The 22,740-nt window shown below is 40.4% G+C and overlaps 2 protein-coding genes across 2 annotated transcripts in view; both read right to left on the reverse strand.

Moving 5' to 3' along the window:
* Nucleotides 1–3,165, reverse strand: LOC140923620 (uncharacterized). The gene is made up of 2 exons (XM_073373693.1): nt 2,497–3,165; nt 1–529 (listed from the first exon to the last, which is right to left on the reverse strand). Exons 1-2 carry the CDS (start codon nt 2,640–2,642, stop codon nt 1–3), a joined length of 675 nt encoding a protein of 224 aa, XP_073229794.1. The 5' UTR covers nt 2,643–3,165.
* Nucleotides 3,166–4,004: 839 nt separating this feature from the next.
* The window catches only part of LOC140923213 (uncharacterized), a 29,717-nt gene continuing 10,981 nt past the window's right edge, over nt 4,005–22,740 (reverse strand). Inside the window, exons 14-35 of the mRNA XM_073373291.1 lie at nt 22,060–22,270; nt 21,330–21,404; nt 20,541–20,690; nt 20,270–20,357; nt 19,963–20,062; nt 18,997–19,097; nt 18,578–18,631; nt 18,010–18,081; nt 17,613–17,698; nt 16,932–17,027; nt 15,099–15,320; nt 14,282–14,312; nt 13,541–13,788; nt 12,747–13,107; nt 11,248–12,285; nt 10,075–10,287; nt 9,533–9,594; nt 8,312–8,358; nt 7,370–7,447; nt 7,172–7,293; nt 5,042–5,339; nt 4,005–4,388 (exon numbers count right to left, since the gene is read on the reverse strand). Coding sequence (XP_073229392.1) covers nt 4,205–4,388; nt 5,042–5,339; nt 7,172–7,293; nt 7,370–7,447; nt 8,312–8,358; nt 9,533–9,594; nt 10,075–10,287; nt 11,248–12,285; nt 12,747–13,107; nt 13,541–13,788; nt 14,282–14,312; nt 15,099–15,320; nt 16,932–17,027; nt 17,613–17,698; nt 18,010–18,081; nt 18,578–18,631; nt 18,997–19,097; nt 19,963–20,062; nt 20,270–20,357; nt 20,541–20,690; nt 21,330–21,404; nt 22,060–22,270 — 3,937 coding nt within the window. The 3' untranslated portion in view covers nt 4,005–4,204. The remainder of the gene's footprint in view (nt 4,389–5,041; nt 5,340–7,171; nt 7,294–7,369; nt 7,448–8,311; nt 8,359–9,532; nt 9,595–10,074; nt 10,288–11,247; nt 12,286–12,746; nt 13,108–13,540; nt 13,789–14,281; nt 14,313–15,098; nt 15,321–16,931; nt 17,028–17,612; nt 17,699–18,009; nt 18,082–18,577; nt 18,632–18,996; nt 19,098–19,962; nt 20,063–20,269; nt 20,358–20,540; nt 20,691–21,329; nt 21,405–22,059; nt 22,271–22,740) is intronic.

The following is a 22,740-nucleotide window of genomic DNA, read 5'->3' on the forward strand; positions in this document are numbered from 1 at the left end:
TCAGCGGACATAGACCTTCCAGAAGTCCCCACGGGACAAGACAGAATCTGAGTCATCGTCATCACATAGCCACATGCCGACAAACCAGTGATGCTGATTTGGGATATAAGCCACGTAGTTTAATAGGCGCAGCTGTCCATTATCCCTTGAATGACCCCATTTACCGCCATTTGCCCAATCAGCACAGCGTGAAGCTAGTTCGGAAGTATCTCCTTCGAGGCGAACGTAAGAATTGCACGACGCTGGTAAGGTGTTAATTTGAGTACTGAAGTAACTTACCACCGCTTCTCCTTTGCCGTCGATAGTTGTTTTCACATGGAATGTCCTCCTGCCCTTTTTACTGCAATGAAATCGCAGCTCATTAAATCGCAAACGCGCTCTTAACTGATTCATTGCGTTCGCCTCGATCCCCATATGGTTGTTGTCATAGTGACTGATTCCTCGGTAAGTAGATTCGGCCTGCCAGCTTGGCAGGGAAGAAGGGTCTTCAATAACAAAGTTTGCAACCATAAGCCAACCACCTAAAATAATAATAATAAAAAAAGGACATTACATAAATTATTATAAATTGTACTCACTTCCTGTCGTCTCATTAGCAAGAAGCCTACAGTTAAGTTTGGAAATTAACATATATCCTACAAGTTAGTTAGTTATGTGTTTGCAGATAATAAACAATTATTGGATGTGGTTTCTATGATATCTAGAATAATAAAGGTCGAGGTAAGTGTTATCAGCCAGGCCGAAAGCCGAGGCTGATAACACTTACCGAGACCTTGATTATTTACGATATAACCAAAAACCGAATCTAATAATTTTTTTTATTATACAATGCATTGTTTTGAAGAAAATAACCACAAACACTCCCTCGCAAGGAACATAAACTGATGCAACAGATAACTAACTAATCTGTGGGTTGCGCTGATTTCCAAAATCAGCTGTAGGCTCTTAGCCAAAGAGAAGGCAGATGGTGAGTTCAATGAATAATACAGTCAAACCTCCTTCATACGGACATAAAAGGGACAGAACCAATTGTCGGCTTTACAGACTTGTCCGTATTATAGAGGAAGGGAATGTATGAGTATTGGCATTTCTGGGACCAAACGAACTGTCCGTAATAGAGAGGTGTCCGTATTATAGAGGTTTCCGTTAGGAGAGGTTAGACTGTAATTGGACTTATCTGTAGGTTGCGCATGATTTTCATGAGCGATGTCAAAATACTTGTTCCGTGGGACGGTGTGTTTGCAGTTATTTTCTTCAAAACTTCACATTCGGTTTTTGTAGTATACTGGATAATCAAGGAGTCATAACACTTACCGAAACCTTGGTTATTCGTTATTACGGATATCACAAAACCACAACCGTTTTTTTTTTTCGTATATACCTTTTCATAAAGACCACATTTTTCTGACATAAACGTAGTCATTTTCTTACCTGACACCACGCTAATAGATCGTTTTCACTGTCACGCAACAAAAAAATAAATTGGAAACCGTCCTGTGGAAGAAACCAAGAAAATGAAATGTTCTAAAAGACTAATATATAAACAATTTCGCCAAGTCTCAGGTCTTTGTGGCCCATAGTTTCTGAGTTATTTGGCGAAACGTTTCACGCACCTTTGTAGAGCTTTGTATATGGAGACGCCATATTGGTGCACCGTTTCGGTGCACCAATATATATGGCCGCTGGAAATCAACAAAAACATCTGGAGTTTACTTTTTCTATGAAAACTCTTTCTTTTCACTCGAGAACTGGCGTGCGTTCGCATAAACATATCTTCTAATACTTGAAGTGGTTATATTGCTGAAAGTCAAGAGGAGAGACTTTTTTTTCAACAAGACAGCATTCCTATTTTGGTGTCACGCACTGTGAAAACTCGAAGTTCAAATTGCTGTATTTTCGAAATGAAACATGCTACGGAAATGGAAACTTGTACAAAGATTTACTTTTTATCTTCAACCTGGTGTAAATAAGAATTCGTAAAACCTCGCTATTTCGACTTAACAATTTGATGACGTCACAGTGAAAACCATCTATACAACCACCCGTCAATAGGACCAGAAGTTCGTGGCTCAACAATGGTAGAATTAACGGCGTTCCACAAAAAAAAGGATACAAACAAACAAACAAACATCAACTGCAACAAAAACTGAGGCCAAAAAGAAGAACGGAAACTTCACTAAAATAAAGGGGACAACGAGAAGACCTTATTCTCAATAATAAAATGGCGATTGTATTTTTGTGGGTGGAATAACGTGATTTAAAATGGGAAACAAGTCGTGCTAATTATTCTATACTTTTTACCCAAACCTTCCATGAACATATATTTCTTTACCAAGTTTCGATGCTCTGGTCTAACCCTTTAGTCATCGAAGTCAAGAAAATATAGACTTTACAATAATAACAATAATAAAAAAAAAAACAGAAAAGAACAAAACAATCAAACATAAATACCAACAAGTACTAGATAGGGTAAGGAAACAAATTATCACAGACCCACCTCCATCGGTGTTCATATCACAAAACACCTTAAATGGATTGTCATTCCCTTCTGGGTCGATCCAGTATTCTCCATTTCCCATTGAATCTCCTACCTCCAAAATATGTTGGCAAGACTTAGCAGCATTTACGGAAGATCCGAACATAGCTAAGATTGAACGCAAATATTAGGCAAAGAAAATGAAGACATCTAGTACCAGAAAGTTGGAGAAAAAAGAAAAACGTACCACGATCTGGATTCTCAGCGAAAATGAAGCTCTCGTCGAACTTCAGTTTTTCGGGTTTGGAACGCCGCGTTTGATTATTAAACTGGCAAATCTTGTCAGCAAGCTTGTAGTTCAAACTCTGGCAAGAAGGCTCGATATTACACGCGCTGTAACAGGCGGCGAGTCGAGGTACTGTAAACGACTTGTACACATGATCAAAAAGGACCAGGCCGTGCTCTGTGCGACTCGTGACTTTACACTGATGCCCGTGAGTTCGTAGTATCGATACCAAGATGATAGCGACTTGGTTAAAATTCGACACCAGCTCCATCGAGCAAACTTTATAGATCTCAATTTGACTATACTAAAATGAATAAGTGGTCGAAAGCTTATGTCATTCAGATAGCCAAAATAATACATTATTTATAACACTAGTAACATATCAATAGCTGTCTTAAATAAGACAAGCTCTCTGCAAACTCATTGAAGTACAACATTTAATTTAAATGAAGAGATGGACTTTTTCCAGCCCTGGACTTATTAATGTCAACCAACATTGTGCAATTACCAAAACAGTATAATTGATTACATTAATGACTAAATTGCACTTTAAGAGATTGAAGCGTAAGCTCGTTGGTAGTTAAAAATTGTCGTCCAACCCAAAGTAAAGCACTCAAAAATAAGGACAGCAATTGATCTACCAACTAATGGATCAACACTGTTTAAATGAATATCATTTTGTCTACTTTTTGTAAAAAAAAAACAAAACAAATGTAAATAACATCTACAATGCATCTTCCTTTAAAATGGGGTGTAAGTTAAGTAAGTAGGGTTGACAACTGAGCATGAATTACTAGCAAAACATTGCGCATATTATCCGTATTCTGTTAATTCCGTAGCAAAACATGCACCTGGCGTTTTCGACTTAGAATGGCGTATTTTATAAACAGACACAGCTAAGCCATTGACAAAGTACAACTGTTTAATTATTTGTGCATCTTCCTCAAGGTCAGTTTAATTTATTCGACAATGATGAAGAAAGGGACATCTATACAATAGGCATCCTGCCTACCTAATGAGCAAACATTTCAATACAAAGAATCGCGTATTCATTTATTTTTTGGTTTGCCTAATTGGGTTGCATTTATTTCGTTTCCTTTCGTTCTTCGTTTACCCCATAATTCAGGGGTCTCAACAAAAACAAACAAACAAACGGACAAAAAAAACAGAAATGAACAGATAAACAAGGAAAAAAAAAAAGAAGGATGAAGGAAGAGTAAGAGATAGGTAAGTCATCATGGACAGGAAAAAGCAATGAATCTGACTAAAAGGCTACCATGAACTTTAATTTAAATACATATATACATAGAAATTGGTTTTACATTCGCCTACCTTCACTTCACTTATGTCCCAACACAATATGTAACTAAGATATCAATTATAAAATTCTCTAGAAATATACCTGACAAGAATTGCATTTTTACGGACAGACTGCTATCCAGTCACGTTTCAAAACTAGTCTCTACGTGAAAGCTTCGATTTGAGAGAGTCCTGGGAATAGTCGCGCTGGTGTGACGTCGTCGTACACGTGACTTAGGAAAACGCAGAAATAAAAGAGTTTCTTCCAACGTGGTGGCCTCGACCTGAGACTGTCTAACATCCGGTTGCACCACTAACACATATCGACTAAAAAGAGACAAAGCAAATAACGTCTGAACGTGGGTGCCGCGCTGTCAGGATCCCCCAAATTAAAATTTTTTAATACAGGTGGGCGGGGGCAGGGGAGGGGCAAAGCTTTCCATGCCTGCCTCCATACGCAGGTGTTCCTTTTAAAAGGCTTAAGGGAGGGGGGGGGGAGGACTTTTCCTTACCTGCCCCCACACGCAGCTGCTGCGCCGTTTAAAAGGTTCTCCGCTCGACTCTCCTCTATTGCCGACCATATTATCTACTTTTAAAAAAAGCACTTTATTTGAGTTTTAATGAATTTAGCACGAAAGCACTATTTGGGGACACTATTTTTAAGTCTCCTACAGGAGACGGAACCGCGACCGAGCCACGCGAAGGTCTAGTCATTTGCAGGGCAAAGCCAGTACCATCATTTCTCAGTCATTTTAAGACCCTGAGTGTTGGTTCAGTCCCGGGAATTTAACCCGCGACCTACCGCTCTGCAGTCAAGCGCTTCACCAACTGAGATAATCCAGCCACAGTTAAACTTTTCATATTTTCTGGAGAACCCTGCTTTTATGTATCGTTTAAACGCAGTTGCGCTGGTGATGGCTGTAGGTTTAACGATCGGGAAACACTCTCAAGCCCTGAACACGAGGTTGGGAAACACATACCTGCATTTGCTCGGGATCGAGGCTGACGGAGGAGGCTTTGGCAAGACATTAGCAATATCAGACACGTGATGTTCACCTGATTTTAAGGTTTTAATATTTCGAGCAAGTGGAGTCATCCCCAGGCCACCTGATTGAGGGTTCAGTCTGAGACGATAAGGCTGTTCGTTTGTCAACTCTTGTTCTTTTATAAGTCGCGTTTGAGGCTGATCCCGCTGGGGGAGGGGTGAGGCAGTGCGTGTTGTAGCAGCAGGGGGTGGTGTAATGAATTCGATCACGCTCTCAGATTTAGACAACGTGTCTGGAAAGAAAGACGTAGGTGATTTCTTCAATGTTGGTTGAAAACAACTCAGAAAATGAACATCAAGAGTAAACTAAGACGTTCAACACATATAACTGCATCTTAATCTCGGCCCTCCTCCGAGCAGGTCGACTAAAACGTCAGCGGTCTCCACCCCCCTAACCCGCCTATCGCCCCTGCGCCCCCTACGGATAAGGGGGTGGAGAGGGCTGAAATTTCAGACTGCCAAGCATGTTGTCGAGTCGGAGTTTAAAGCCGGATTTTACTTTCGTGCGTTCATCTACTGTCTTCATCTGGTCTTAAATTACCACCCATCACATCCCTAGCCCGACAATTAAATCTTTAGTGCGTCACGACTGTTATTCAATATTGCATTATTTACTATATTTACTAAAACGTGTCTTCGAGCATTAGAATTCGTTCCAAAAATAATGACAACAGTTGAATTATTTAAGTCTGTATCAAGGCTTTGAAACTGTTTCCTGTTGTCTGCTATTACAGATGATAGGGATGGGCTTGAAATGAAACTTGTAAAAACTAGGCCAGATTTTTTTTTTTTTGTTTTTTTGTTCGTTTTGTTTTTGTTTTTATTTTATTGTTTGTTTGTTTTTTCAAGTTTTAATGACAGCGCATACGTACGTAAGTCACCAAAAAAATATTATTAGTAAAAGCTACCTTCATGATATCTTCTTCATACCTTTACTAGACTGCAAAACAGTCCGAATTTTTGCATTTTCAAGTACGCACGAGCTGTCAAACAGGAGGTCTGGAACGAGGCTCGCGCGCTTCGCGCGCGTACGACTCTTACGCCACGCTTTACCGATTTCTTTACTGATTTTGAGAAAAAACCGACTGTTTTGCAGTCTATACCTTTACGGGAGCATTTCGTGTCTGTTTAAAGTAGCTTATTTATAACTTAAGTACGGAATTTACCTAAAACGGCAGTAACCTTGTGAGATAGCCTTAACCTTTTAAGTCCCAATAACCACAGACAAATTCTCCAGACTTTTCTCCACACATTTTCTTAACGAATTAGCTGACAGAATTTGATAGAAGATCAAAGAATGTTCACCTTGGTGATCACTTCATCAATTCTCATAACCTTTACTCTTGATGATTTAAGGAAATTGATAGGAATTGTGTTATTGTTTTCTGCGACCAATGAGGAAACACCTTACGAACAGCTCCTACATTACTGACGTCATCATTACTGAACCTCTCTGTAACGGCGGTCGTCGGTCAACGTTCGCGGGTAACAGTGCGCTGTTCAGTGCTCTCTGAAGTTATAGATATTGCAGTGTTAATTGCCCGCTCAGAGATTTTGGCGGGAAATTGATGTTGGTCATTATAGGAACTTAAATAGTTTACAAATTTGAGCTACCAGATAACATAATTAGGCTTTTTAGTAGTAGCAATTGCTGTGATGATCTACGCAACAGCATTAAGTTTGAGGTTCCCCGCTTTAACCTAGGGGTGGGCAGGAATTCATTAAGATATAGGGGAGCTTTGTTCTGGAACTCCATTCCAAACAATTTAAAAAGAGCACCAAGTCTAACATTTTTAAAAAGCTTCTTAAGAAAAATAGACCCTTGTTCGACAATATAAATTTTAACAAGATGAAACAGTATTTTAATTGTTGTCAACTTTTAGTCTTTTATCTTACGACCGTATATTTATTCTTTTTATATACCTACTTTCTGTATATTTTTTAATTTTATTTGTATATCATCAATAGATCGTTTATCAGCAGAACCATATCAGCTTTAGCTGCCTTTTAATTTAACCTGCTTTACCAAATAAACTATGAATGAATGAATGAATGAATGACTGACCTTGCGAACACTCCGAGTGGTGTGAGACTTTCCATTTCTCTTTTTGTTTACTTTCAAGTGCTTGTCTTCGCTCTGTAGCAGTTTTCTGACGTTCCAGGCGTTGTTTCTTTAACCGAATAGCCCTAAACAGGAGCAGCAGAAAAACAGTTGTTGAAAGTCATCAACTCTTTCCACTTAACACTGTGAAATTAAGCTCACCTCTCTAGTGCCTTGCTTTGCCAGTTTCCACTGTAGTCGCTTGTTTCCACTGTGGGAATTTCTCGTGTGTCTGTTACCCTGAAAAAAAAAGAAATAAAAGACCATTACGGCTAGCAGAGCATTTCACAACCACGGCAGATAACGCATCGCCGAAGCCTTTTTCCCTTTCGTTAACGCTCATTTCCATTTTGAACGGTCGAAGCCACCATTGGTAACCAGGCCGTTAGTCATGATAGATGTAACATAATCCCTGGATTAAGTCACAATAAATTTGAAAGAATCACGTTGAAGTCCAAGTTGAATTTACGTTAAAAGTTACGGAAAGGGCTAGGGTCACCTGTTATTGATGTAACAGTTAAGAAAGACAGTTTGCTATTTTATGTGCTAGAATTTTTCGCACCTTCGGCGGTTGTTGTGGTACTGTAGGGGTAAGGGAGAGAGATTGGATACGAAGGGTCCGGGTTCGACCTTGGGTTGCGATTTTCTTTCTTTTTAATAGAAACGCTCTCAATAACAGGTCAAAAATTTTCTAAGTGTCTTAAAAATGGCAGCGACCGTTAACGAAAGAGACAACTGCATCGGCGAAGGAAGTCATGAGGTACTACTAAATGTATTAAGAAGCCAACTACTTCTCATGGCTTCACTTCTTTATCGTGCTGACGGATAGTGGTGAGAAGAAGGGACAAGGGCATAAGTAAATCACGAAGACCGTTAAAGGGTTTCAAAGCTGATGATGAAGTAGCTTGCGACCACAGACGTACTTCCGGTCGTTGCTGCTCTCCCTCCGAATTTTTCGGAAATACGTTTGCGGTCGCAGGCTAATGATGAAGTCGCTTGTTTAATATCGGTTCGTTAGCTTGGAACGCAACCTTGTTTTGTGTTTGTACACACAACATTAACTCAGGCGATTTAGCATAGAAATTTATAAGAATTAGAATGTACCTCTCATTTTCGGAGTAGCTTTTCGAAACAAGTCTCTTTAGATAGTCCTGCGATGAAAAATAAATAAATAAATAAATAAAACTAAGCTTCGGATAAATTCATGCGTCAATCGAAGACTATAACAGGGTCCACAGTTATCATCACCTTATCTCCATACAGTGAAACTTAAATTTATCGGACCCCATTGAGGGCACAGAAGGATCAAAACCCAAAGGGGAACCTGCGGATGGCCGCAGGAGTAACATAATAGGCCAGTTATTTAAACGGAGTTTATCCAGTGTTTAACAAAACCACGCTCTCAGCCATTTTCAGTTTCCCGAACGCTTTTATGTAAACACCATTTATCTTGAACAGTTTAATGATGGCATATGGCGTACACCAAGGTTGTCAAAATGCGCCGGCAACCGGCCCTTTCACCAGATAAATGAAGGTTTTTGCCGCCAGTAAATTATTGGAAAAAAGCGAAAAAAAATGGATGATAAAAAGAGTTCAAAAAGAAAAAGAGAAAAAGAAATAGTTTTAATCATGCCCCGCATGTTCTTTTTTGTGAAGCACTGTACCTACCCGGGAAACACTATCCCTAGTGATATGTGTTGACCTACCCTGGAAACACATATCCCTAGCGATATATGTTCCCCTACCTAGGAAACACATATCCCTAGTGATAAGTGTTACCACACCTGGTAAACACATACCCCTAATGATATGTGTTCCCCTACCTGAGAAACACATATCCCTAGTGATATGTGTTCCCCTACATGGGAAACACATATCCCTAGTCATATGAGTTCCCTTACCTAGGAAACACATATCCCTAGCGATATGTGTTCCCCCACTAGGGAAACACATATCCCTAGTGATATATGTTCCCCTACCTAGGAAACACATATCCCTAGCGATATGTGTTTCCCCACTAGGGAAACACATATCCGTAGTGATATATGTTCCCCCACTAGGGAAAAAAATATCCCTAGTGAAGAAACATGCTATTTATGGACCCGGTCTGAGATTCGTTTCCGTTTTACATGAGAACGGTACAATCTCGGACCGGTACGAAAATAGCTCATGTCGGGTCAGCGACCGACACGAAGTCCCATGTAAACGCATGAAAAGAAATGTATGGAGCGTGATACGAACTCATACCGGTCCGAGTTCGTCCCGGTCTCATGTAATTACCCCTTTAGACTTCGTTTGAATAATTGACTCAATGGTTTTACTAACCTCGTCCGATCCTTGAAGCCCAACACTAGAACGCATGGCACGGTAAGCGTCAAAAAAATCCTCTTCAAATAAAAAAAGTAAACAAACAAAATAGCAAACTTTGAAAAATAGTTTTGTATCAAAATATGTTGGTTTCTAGGGGTTTAAATAGATGGTTTCTAATTTTCAACCCAACAATTCAACTTGTGCTTTCCATTATCCCAAATCGGACAGCGACGGCGGCGATTATTCCAATCAAATTACCTTTCTAAATGTATGCAAGCTCTCCTAGAGTTGAATTACTAAGAACCATATCCAAGTTTACAAAGACAAAGAAACTTTCGTCGTTGTTTGTTTACGTCCTCCATCGAACGTGAAAATAGGCATTTTCACGTGGTAGTCGTGCAGCAACGGCAAAGAAATGTACAGAAAAAGCTTGCTGCACATGTTAAGGTTTTGTTTTGCTTATTAAATCTACTGTTTTTTTGACACCTCGTTGCCGTCGCCGATGTCGGATCTTACATGTGAGGACCAAAATAAAAAGCTCCTGCCTTCGTACTTACCATCCTCGTCGGAAGACACCTGTCTCCATTTTCTTGCTTTGACGGATGCAGCGTCCTTTTGGTCAGGTGTATGCTTTGACTTTTGTTTAGTTGATGGGCTACGTTCGTAAGGAAACACAGAAAATTCTTCCTTGCTCGATTCATTGCTTCGAATGGTGTCAGCGGTTTTTGGTCTTTTCTCAGACTCTAAGGTATTCCGATGAAGAGCGTCATCTTTGATAGCCGAAAAAAAAACATGGAAAAGAAAGCATCTAAAAACACAGGTATGGCGATACAGGAAGAAAAAAAAATACGAAAAGACATACAAACAATCTTAATTACAATAACATTGTGATAGAAAAAAGGGAATTGGAAAAAGCTAAGTAGGAATAAATTAGGCAAGATCACAAGATTTAGGGATCTGGTCTGACGGGTTTAAAGACAAAAACATTTTTGCAGTTTTCAGTATACCCTTCTCCTGATGTCAAAATGAAGGAAGTAAAAACCCGGGTCGGGAAAAAAAGTTTAGTTTTTTTTTTCCTTTTTTTCCTAACACCCGTTTTCGAATTATGCCATAAATTCGAAGGGCCGTGAAAATTCGTTCTATGTTTTTCAAAACCTGTCACGTAGAATAGCATTAAAAGGCGGACAAAAAAATATGATAGACTCATACACCGACGGTGTAAAAGACGTTTTAGTTTTGCATGCAATATGTTTTTACAGTGAGACTACTGTAACCGGGGCCACTTAGACGAAGTTGACCAATCGGATTATAGGAAAATAACAATACATGCTACTCATTAAGACCGAGGTCTGAAATTTCCCCGTAATGTCCGAACGAAAGAGGTTACTAATAGGGTCTTAAGCGGTTCTTAATGCCTTTTCCTTGCATAACGAAAAGTCAGGGAACTCGTTTGGTTCCCGCTCCAAAAATTTAACCTTTCAAGAGCTGCATCTCTTTCTGGTTTCATGAAGTCGAGTAAACAGGAGTCTGATAGTTTTTTGGATTTATAAACATATATCGCGCAATCATTGTGGTAAAGCTTTTAATCCTTTCGCTGTTTGTAAGTAAAATTAAAAATAAAAATAAAAAACATAAAGTAAGAACGTGTTAGGAAATAAAACTACTACCTTCAAAAATTAAAAAAAACAAACAAACAAACTCGCCAACGACATGAAAAAGGCATATTCTACCTGCTCCTTGCTTCAACGATTTTCCTTTCACGGCACTTGGAGAACTGCTCGGTCGGCTCGGCTTTGGAGGAAACATAATTTCCCGCTCTTTTTTCTTGAGTGCACCTATGCACCAACGCATTAATGTGCTATCACTTTTCCTAACACTTGGCGGCCTTAGGGAGCTAACAGACTCTCTGTCATCAGTCTGCGATTGTAAATCCATTTTATCCATAAGCCGCGCAATGTCATCTTCATTGAGCTCAAAGTCATCTACATTACCGTCTTCACCTTTCAAACTAGCATTTCCAGTTCCTCCTTGTTTCTTTCGCAATCGTCCGTCCGCTGAGTGCCTTCGTTCTATCGCCGCTTTAGCGGCGTTTTCGCGTCTGCTCCTGGCAAGCGCAAATATCGTCAACGGAGACACGCCCTTGGCGTTTTTAGAAGTTCTGCTGAAGAGATCACCCGGTCTGTTGCTTTCATAAATTGGTACAACTGTTTCTTTGAACACCATTCCTGAGTTATTCGGCGATCTAAGGGTCGGTGAATCTCTCCCTGAAGTATAATAATTAGGTAACTGTCTCTGATTTCGGCGTGGATGTCTTAAAAGATCTAGCCCAGGAGCTGCAAAACTTACACTTTTTTCTCCCCGATCTGTTCTCTTGCTGCGGAAAGAAGTTAAGCCACCCTCTGCATGCGAGTCTTCGAAGTCATCGACTCCGCACTCGTCATACGGCTCGAGCACCTCGGTGGAATTTGGAACTTCGTTTTCAGTCCTCTTTAACACCTCCCCAGTATGGGGGTCTACATATGTCATAAGCGGAGCTTCATTAGGTTCAGCCGACACCCGTTTTGGGGGTTTCTCTTGTCGCTGCACCTGTTGAGACTCTCTGCCTTCTTCGTTTTCGTACCCTTCCAGCCTATTTTTAGTCTCTGTTTGATTTTCCTCTATATCCTTTCTGGAGAAATCTTTCCCAAGTGACTGAGTTTTCACTTCCTTTCCATCGGTCAATTTTTGAGATGCCGGATACACGTGTTTTTCCTCCATCCCTCGTATTTCTAAAGTGACACAAACAGACATTACATTGCGTAGGAAAAAATTATTCACCTCAAAAGTATTAAAACCCAGTGATCGATAAAACAACATAAGCCTAGTAACGACATAAAGTACGACATTTTTAGACAAGGAAGAACGTAAAAAAGGTTTGCACAAATGATTCTGAGCGCTGAGTAAGGGGACCCAAGCCACCCCTGCGTTGGAATGGTGCAACTATCATGGTAAGAATTATTTGAAGAAAGATCATCGCATATCATGGTAAGGACAGCAATCATCCATCGTCAAATATTTAGCCGATGTTTCCAAGGTTTTCCTCCATATCTTAGATAAAACATATCATACATTAAAACCTCTTACTTTACCCTAAGAGAGTAAAATTGCCTTTATCCTTATCGTGATGTAGAAGCTATTCAAACAAGATCGACATTTTTAACAACAAATACAAAAGCACGAATCAATTAACCTTTTGGACTTTCTTTATCGGGCGTTTTCTGGTCATCTTGTATTAACTGCTGAGATTGCTGCTTATGAGGTATAGAACTAGTTCCAGGGCCGGACTGAGAATCGACTGTGTCCTGTCGAATGAGAGGCCTTTGCGCGGCTAAGGGCATGTTTACAACATTCGGAGATCTGCGCGAAACATCTTCGTCTTCAACATCTTTTACAGCGTCTTCGTTTTGTTCTTCCTCTTTGACTCCTGCAGTCACCTGATCGACTTGTAACTTATCGTGTTCTTTGTTTTCTGCTTCTTTGGTGTTTTCTTCTTCGGCATTTTCCTTGGTTTTTTTAGTTTTCTTTAACACTGGTCTCGGTGTTCGCCTCAGCTGCGAAAATAGAAAATGCTGTTAGTATAACAACAAATATTTAACTGCTGCTACTGTGTACTGTTATTTTCTGGGAGAGGGGTTGGGGTTGCGGTGGGGGTGGGGGTGGGGGGTGGGGGTGGGGGGACTGGGGAAATCCTAACATGTACTCGTATTCAGGAAACTAACTGAATCCCAGAAATCAATCATGACTGGCTGAAAATCTGAGGTGGTGTTCGTTATAGCCCTAAAATCCACTGTTTTCCATTTTGCAGATGGAAATACATTAGTAGACTGTCGATTCAAATGATTGTCAACTGTCAACTGTCAAACAGTACAAAGCACAATTTCTGTTTTGGTTTAATAAAATGCTTTTTTGGAGAGGAGGTGGGGTTAACGTTGTTGCTGTTTTTAAATATTTTACAAATAGTTTTAAATAGTTTTCAGCCCCAACCTTAACAGCTCTCGGTTCCGGTTTCTCCACTACCATTCTTCGAGCAACAGGAGCGGCATATCCGGGACCTCCATGTGCCGACCGCAAGGACCTGGAGTCGATCGATATATTACCAATCCGTCCCCCTGGTTTTCGAAAGCTGGGAACGATCGACAACTTTTTCTTCCCATCTTTTTGCAACAAATCGGCGCATTGACCACAAGAGGGGCCCTCGTCTTGCTCCGCTTCGTCTTCACTGTTTTCTTCACCTAAGAGAGGTTTTAACAGTTACTGTTTGATCATAGTGGCTAGCTAACAGAGCTGACTGTCTCTGGATGTCTCCGTTTCCCTGTTATACGGCTCCTGAACTGACTGTCGCACTTACTGTCCTTAAACAACAGGATCCAACTCACGAGGGGCATTAAATAGCCTTCTTGGAGACGTTTCCCAGTTTCTTCGTTGCAAACAAAGAAAATAGCAGACGTCTTCAAGCAGGTAGGCATTTAAATTCAAAAGGAAAAAGTTCCAGGTAGGTCGAGCTCTTCATGTTACCAACAAGGTTTGTGAATAAGTGAATTCATAAACACAGTCGAACTTAGACACCCCTATCAGACGGATACTCCTAGTAACGGACCCCAAAGATAGATATTTCACACAACTGCGACTTCTGCAACGTCATATACGTAAGCTCCCTCAGTCTACAATGCGCTGTCCATTCATTTAGCACATGGGAAATCTGGAAAACAATATAGGTTACAGTACCTTCACTAGGCTCCTCCTGAGATTCCTCTTCCTAAAAAAGAGAAAAATGAAAAAGATGAAACACGTGTCTTTCCTGTGCATAATTACACTCAGGAACAGTGTGATAGGCCATACATCTTCCATCGTTGCTCAGCTACCATGGTAACGTGACGTCACACTTTCTCTTTCTTTTCATTTCCTTACTAATGCTTTCTTGTTTAAGTAATGGTCCAGATAAGAAGGAAAGCACCAAGCGTAATGGTCACGTCGGAATGCAAAAAGGTGCTAACTATTGTCTCTACTGATTTCAACTGCAAATTTTACGAAATATTCGCAAAGCAGCTTGTGTATTGATCCTTAGTTTTCGAACCAATTTCCTTATAACAAAAGCTTGCCTGAGTACAACTAACACAGAAATCCTATGTGAGGAACACGTAAAATTGTAAACTTTTCTTGGCTGTTGTTTGCAACTCCTATGATGGGTCGAACTCTTTTAGCACAAACAAAAAAAACAATCTTTAAAAATGAAGTTTATACATTTCATTTCGTAAACTGCTTTTTTGTAGGTTTATGCATTCTTCTTCGAGTGCAAACAAAAACATTCCTATGTGAGAAAAGCGTATTGCGCTATAACAGAAGAAATTGCTTTCCGTCCGTCCTGGATCATTACTTACAGTTGTCAATCCCACTGAGTTTTATTAAAAAAAACCCTGATTTGAACATGAAAACGACAATCTGAATGATTCTCGTACACGCAGTTGAAGTCAAATAACGTCATCGTGCAAAAGTTTCCTATTAGGACGTTTTGAAAAGAGAATGAGAATAACTATAAACTTACTGGAGGAGGAGTGGAGGGCGGTGTTGGTTCTGGGGGTGGAGTCCTTGGCGGCGAAGACACAGGCGAGTCTCCAAATTCGGGCAGTTCCCACAGTTCCGTGCTGGCTCTGCGTCCAGACATCGCCACAGAACTAACCAATGACGTTCGCCTGGGGGTGGTGGACGGGGAGTAATAGACTTCGGTTGGGGCGAGGGAGAGACTGTCCGACATAAAACTGATTGACTGAAACGAAAAAAAAAAGTGGAAAGGAAACGAAAGGATTACTACTGCAGCATGTAAGAGAGAATTAAGGGATTTATCTGTAGGTGACACACAGGAACCCCAACGTAAAACAGATTGACTAAAATGGAGATAAACGGTGAATACGAAAGACCATGAACTTGTAGAAATCGATGGTTGTAAAATTATTACAGGACAGGCCCCAGTTGTTCGAAAGGTGGATAGCGCTAAATCAGTGAATTGCAATTTTCTTGCGTTTTGATTGGCTCCCGTAACTCGGAGTATCCTTGGCTATTCACTATTTTGCGACCGGAGCCAAGATGGCGTCTCGTTTCGAGACATTATCGGAAGACAAAATCTGTGCGATAAATGAAGCAGTCGTAAAAACAAATACCAAGAAAGCGACGAACTTTGGCTTGTCGGTGTTTACTGGTAGGTAGAAAATTATTTTCATACTGAATTTGCAACAACATCGTAAAATGCACTTGACGAAATCCCCGAAATGTTTGCAACTTGTAAACAAAGTTCCTACGGCATGACGTTTTTAATTTACAAAAAGTTCAGGGTTTTTTTTATAGTTTTATCCAACTAATTTGGTAAATACTAAAACAACTATTCCCCTCAGGGTCGTTGAACAGCGCTAGATATATACCTCGACGCCTCGCGTATCGGTTTTCCCCACCACTATTCACGTTCCCTTCGGGGGATAGTTGTATACAAAAAGGATAGCGCAATGGGTGTTCGTAATACTGATCCTCTGGATAGATCCGGTGGTAGCGCTATCCAAAATTTGAAAAACCGGGATCAGGAAGTTCGACTGTCCGCCTGTTCCCCTTGTTCCACTGTCCCCCTGTTCCTTTTTTCCCTTTTGGTCCTCTTTTTACCCCCGTTCCTCATGTTCCCCGTTTCTCCCTGTTCCTCTTGTTCCTCCTCTTCCTCTAGTTCCCCTGTTTTCCTTCTCCCCCCTGTTCCCCATGTTCCCTTTGTTCGCCATGTTTCCCTTGTTCCCCTGTTCTCCTAGCTTGCTCCCCCCTTTTCCCTCCCCCCCTGTTTCCCTCGTCCCCTCTGTTGCCCTTGTTCCCCTGTTCCCTTTGGTCCCTTTTTTCCCTGTTCTCCTTGTTGCCCTGTTTCCCTGTTCCTCTTGTTCCCCTGTTCTTCTTGTTCCCTCTTTTCCCCTCTTTCTCTTGTTCCCCTGTTCCCCGTCCCCTGTTCTTTTCTATCTGTTCTATTCTTATGGAGGGGCATTTTGAGACTGTGTTATCCTGTTTCGAACACAGTAAGATCAGGGGCCCGTTTATCGAAAGTCCTGGTACCGTTTTGTGTCTGGAAAGCTGTTTTGTGTTTGCCGTGTTTGCATTTACGAACAAAGTTTCAATAATTTTGAAAATAATACAACAAAACTATCAGTTAAAAAAGAAAAATTGACCGGTTTGTGAGCTAGGAGCTGTGCTACTATTCAACAGGTTTTGATTTTAGAATTTGCCTTCCGGCCCGAAACGTTTCCGGGCCTTTAGAGAAACGGGCCCCTAGTCATGTAAACCATATATACCAATTCTGATATTGGAAGCCTATCAAATTTTGTTTGTTTTATTTGTTTGTTTGTTTATTCGGTACCTCTTCCTCATCTTGTTGGTTCTGTTGTTCCAGATCCAGAGGCGGTCTCCCTTCCATGAACCATGATGTCTTTAATTGCAGGTTTGGGAACGGCACCTGAATAACAATTCATTTCGTCAGCAGAGCGTTTTAATGTGAATGTGTATTTTATCTCTATAGCATTATATCTGATTAGATTACCATGATCATGTGTCACAGTAACCCCTTCACTGCCAGGGTACTTGATGGCGTTTTGTAAGGCGACTCTAACTTTTGAGTCTGCAGACGAAATCCTATGATGTGACCATTCAAATGAAAGCTCTCTGCCTGTACTTTCACATGATGCTATTTGTTTGTCAAAATTTTAGAAAATGAAATGTGGAAATTTGGTCGAAATTTGCTTTTGGCCACATTTGGCAGTGAAAGGGGTAAGCGTGAACGTAGCACATGTAAAACATGTTGTACTCCGTAAAAAAAACTTGTCATATTACAACCCTACCTCCCAGTAACGGGCACCTCCCCACAACGGTCACTTTCTTCTGTCCCCAAGGTGGCCATTGTGGAGAGGTTCGACTGTAACTGTAATCAAATCCTTTGGACCTGATTACTGGTCTTAAGATTAGGTTTGAGCAGGAAACAAAAATAGAAACACATGACTGAATCCGGAAAGTCAATATTTAAGGCGAGGAATCTAGCTCCTACCAAGTAGTTCTCCATGTTAGTGGGGTCCGGTTGAAGAATTTTCTTGCTTTCAAATCGTACTGACGGATCTTCATAGATATCTGATTCTGCGAAACATAAAAGACAAGCATGAAGACGGAGACCATGTTATTTACAATGAAACAACAACGAAACGAAACAAATTTAGACCACTAAAATAACCCAGTGCTTCGAGACTGACAAAAGCCTATAGACCAACAAACTCACGGTTAACGAAAACCAAACAAAAAAGATGATTTCTCACACAAACTTAAAAAACTGAGCTCCACAAGAACTAACTCAAATAAAAAATATGCTGCTTTCCACTTTGCTTGTTGCATAAGTAGGCCTCGAAGAGACTTCAAACGCATGCGTTCCTCCAGTTCTAAAAGGCTATTACCTGTTTCAAATGCTTCGTCATCGAAGGAATCAGCTTTCAAGTCAGACGATAGCGTATCTTTTAATGGGTACACTGCAAAAGGCAAATAAAACGGCTTGTTGTAAAATTGTAAGGGAATGTTGTAAGGGAAAACACTGCACTTCCTTTCATTATTTTTCTCTTTTTTTTTTCCCTTACAAACTTTCTAAAGTGCCACGCAGTTTATCGGAATTTTTTTTCCGTTATTTGCTGTACAATTTACGTTGAGTTATTTCAAGTTCACATGTTAATCACAGCATACATCAATATACCAGAAGATTGCCTTGAAAGCTTTGAAAAGACAGGTTTCTGTTATTCTCTTTCCAGCAACATACAAAAGATGGGAAACAGCAAGTCGTTCTTCTTCTTTAGGATAAAATTACAGTAGAAAACAAATTTGGCACAACAAGGAGAAAAATTACATGTAGGTCGATCATGAGTTAATACAACAGAGAGCAGTTTAAACGAGAAAAATAAGTCCGGGCATTGATAAACCCTCATATTATGTTTTCAGCTATTTGCATCTATCGTTTGTACTCTTGCCATTTACCTTTTTCATTTGAAATCATAAATATGTGATGCTTGAAGCCGATTAGAATATCTCCTAAAAACAACAACAACAACTTATCAACCTTTCTTTCTTCACAATTGTAACAAAAAACAAATAAATAAACAAAGAGCACCCTTGTCTGTTAGTTCCCTTGTCCAAAGCAACGCCAAAACAGGTGTCTTCATCAGCTAGACTAGACTGCTTGCAATCCGCCATTTCTCTCAAAATCCTTAAGTTCTCATTCCAACCGGAACGTTTGCAAACAACGCCGTTACAAACGGGGATTGGGACTAGACACCGTTCACGGCTTCGCCGCTCGTGTGCATGGGTTACGCGTGGCCACAGAACTTTTAAAAGAAAGATAACGACTGTTCATAGTCTTCAGGAATTAATGATTGAACAAAAGAAACAAGTGCTACCTTGAATGTTAAGGAAAGAAGCGATAGTTAACGTTTCGCCCATAAGTATTTCCCGAAGAAGAGTTTTGTCTTTGTCCCAAATCTTGATAACTCCGTCTTGACTGCAATAGAAAAACAGGAGTAGCTTAGTATAACTTCGCTACTAAACAAAAGCGACCCGCTTTTCTGAGGACGCTAGGCTACCTCGTTCCCAGGTTCTATCACTTACCCGTGTTTCTTGCTCCTTAAGACCGGGTAGGGGTGAGCCCTGGGAACGAGTTTGGACACAGGGAAGCTATAATATTCATTCTAGATCAGCATGCTTTAGCTAGCTCTGATTAGGACCCTTTCTCAGTTTAAATGATCGCGTGATTGGACGGTGAGTTAAGTCGTTCGCCTTCAGTCTCCTTCACCCTCAGACGTCAATTGGAAGGGGATATTAAAAACCCGTGACATTATTCGTAGGCCCCAGACTACCTGACTTAAGCCGTCATAGATCTGGGGGTGGACAAGATGTGATCAAAGATTGACTATAGCGACTGAATCGTGTGCCTTTGCAAGGCGTCCGATCTGACCTCTCTGATCCTTCCACAATTCCGCGACTGGCTGAAAACTGGAAAACTGGCGCCATGAATTTCCTAATAGTGTTTAAAGGTTTGTGTATAGCGGATATCGATAGTGCACTTAGCTTATCCAGCTAGTTTACAGGTATTCCACTCAAATAACTGAAAACAAATAATTCAAACATAATATAACAGGATCAACAGCCATAACTGGCAGGAGGCAACCAACTGGCTACTTACAAGCATGACCGAGGATTTGAACTCGGGGCGACCGAGAACTGACCTAACACGTGGCCAGAGACAGATTCGACAGAACCCGGAATCGCCAGATTTCAAGTCCGACGCGGTGACCACTCGGCCACTTTGCCCCCTGCTCCCATCCTGCAGTTTACCCCAGTCTCTCTAACCAAGCCTATAATCTTACCTCGCACTACAGAATATTCCAAGTTGGGAGTTTGAGTCCACGCTGTTAATAGCGCCCTGGTGATCTTTGGGTGACCGCTTTGAGCCTGTGGGCTTTTCATCTTAAACAGGTAAAGTTCAGTTAGAATACTTGTTGGACCATTTACAGAGTTAAAAAAAAGTGGTACTGAATGATTTGAAAATTCTAATCAAATCACATGACTAAAGACAATCACTGGTGCTGTAACTGTAAAAAAAAGACCTTTGGCTTCAACTATCTACGTCCAGTCAATCTACGACGTTTACATCACAAAAATATGCTGTAATACCTCCAATGCCATGAAGTTCTTGATTGTCCATGGCTAAAGAGTGGAGACGTAAATATCCACGTTTATGTCCACATAAAAGAAGATTGTTCTAAAAAAGAAAACAGGAATTGTGAATAGAGACGTTCCTAATTTGATAAAACAAGTTCAAACATTGTGAATAACAATATGTATTGATAATTTAGCTTGTCTTATTATTTTAAGAGGAAAACGTGAAATAATGCTGTAGGTCAGACGCGTGATAATAAATTAAATAGTCTAAATGAATACGTACCATTCTGGTAAAGCATGTCAAGTCCGTGTCACAATCTACGCGTTTGAGCAACTGCAAAAATGGTAATGACCAAATAAGGATAACAATCCCAGGATGCCTGCACTTTGTAACCAAGGTGTTCATAACCTGATCGTGGTACAGCTCGAGGACCTACGGTGTAAATAATAATACAAAGGGAACGTGATTTGAAACTGGTAGACTAATATGAAGATGGCAAATTTGAGACCTTATACTACTACATGAGAAATTTCTGCAATTTGATTGGCTTAGAGCAGTGGTATTTCAGCTTAATTTGAAATACCTACATGTGAAAATTACAAAACCTTTGTGGGTAGTAGTATAAACAAATAATAGCATGATTTGTACTTGATGTTTGGCATAAATACCACTCGTGATATTTCAAAATTGTCTCAAATTTCACTCGCCTAACGGCTCGTGAAATTACGTAATCGAAATATCATTCGTGGTATTAATGCCAAATATCACTACAAATCATGCTATTACCTATACTAATTCTATGATGACGATGACGATGAAAACGACGACGACGACGATGATGATGATGATGATGATGATGATGATGATGATGATGATGATGATGATGATGATGATGATGATGATGATGATGATGATGATGATGATGACGACCACGATTAAATTGGGAGGGGGGTGTCTCTTCAAAATTGTGTTAAAAGCAAAATTAAAAAGAGGTTCTAAAGATAATTTTCCCTTTTTCTTCTGCCGTGGTCATAAACAATGCCCTTGTTACAGTTTTAACTTATTACTTACAGCGTCCTTATTAGCTTGTAGTTGATGATATTTTAGACCTTTCCAAAACATGTGGAGAAACAGAACTCTTCCATCCTGAGGAGGAAACGGTTGAAAAACATTATATTGTACAGTAAGGTATACATGTATATCTTTAGCCTTATTGTTAATTTAGAACGGCAAGTTTTTCTGGAAAAGAAATGTTGAGGATCTCACATATTATCTTAGTCGTAAAAGAGGGAAAGAAATTAGCTTGTTTTCGCGGCCATGAATCCTATAAGGCCGATTTGGCGACAGAACGGGAACGTCATTTGACGACGGGAAAGCGCGCGGAAAGGACTAAACTCGACTTCTGGTGCCCAATTTGCCACTCAGCCATTGGTCAAGCCAGTTGTTTGATTTGCTCGCGCCGTTGTCAACTGACGTTCCAGTTCTGTTGCTAAATCAGCCTATTATTAAACTGAATGGCTGACACGTTCCCGAAGATGAAGCGAATTCTTTATTCTGACTGGCTACCCGAGTAAACACAATGTATTGGCTATCTTCCTGTTTGTTGGACCAACTCCTTATTGGCTTGTAGCAAACAGTGCTAACTATACTTGCGGAGTTGCTTTTTACATCATTCAAATGTTCGGCGACGTTGTCTTCGACGTCGTCGTTGTGGCTGCGTTGTGACTATAATAAAATAGAGCACAGACTGCCACTAAACTGGAAAATGTTACGTATATGCGTATACTGTTGTCTAACAAACCTGCGTTCCCGCCATCAAGAAATGAGTAGCATCAGGGCATGCTTGTCCTTCCACAGACTGCATTATAATTGGAGAATACAGTATTCCGACGCATGTGATCAATACTTTCTCTTTACGGGTCGACAAAGAAGATTCCCTGCCGGTACTCTCATGAGAATAAAGGGGACTAGGTCCGCGTGAAGGTGAATCGCCGGCGTTAGGGCTTGGAGATCTAGAGAAAATCAGTGATACACGAGAATGATGTACGATACATGAGATCATTGATGGTATAGTTGGGCAACATTCAAGTAGCCTGCGTAGAAACCGTTTCCTCGCGAGTTTGACGCGAAAGTTGGACAAGAGAGAAAACGAGCAACTCCGCTCGATCGGAACAGGAAAATTTTTCGCACACAGGATACAATACTTTTCAATGCCATTGGTCTTCGAAGGTATAAGAATGTGGTTATTGCGGATTGACAAGATACAATTTGTCGGCCCATTTTTGCGATGTATGTTCGAGAAAACACATAGGAACAAAACAAGGAAAACCTGCCCGATTTTCAAAGAAAGTTGCTTCACTACAAATCTTTGAAATCGGGTAGATTTTAAATGTTGCAGGTACAGTAAAAACTGACCGTTTTGTCGGGTCGACAGATCACCACGATAAATATTTCCGTGTAAACTGATCTAAAATCTTCACGG

Source organism: Porites lutea, chromosome 13 (genome assembly GCF_958299795.1).
Source record: "Porites lutea chromosome 13, jaPorLute2.1, whole genome shotgun sequence".
NCBI classification, from domain to species: Eukaryota; Metazoa; Cnidaria; class Anthozoa; order Scleractinia; family Poritidae; genus Porites; species Porites lutea.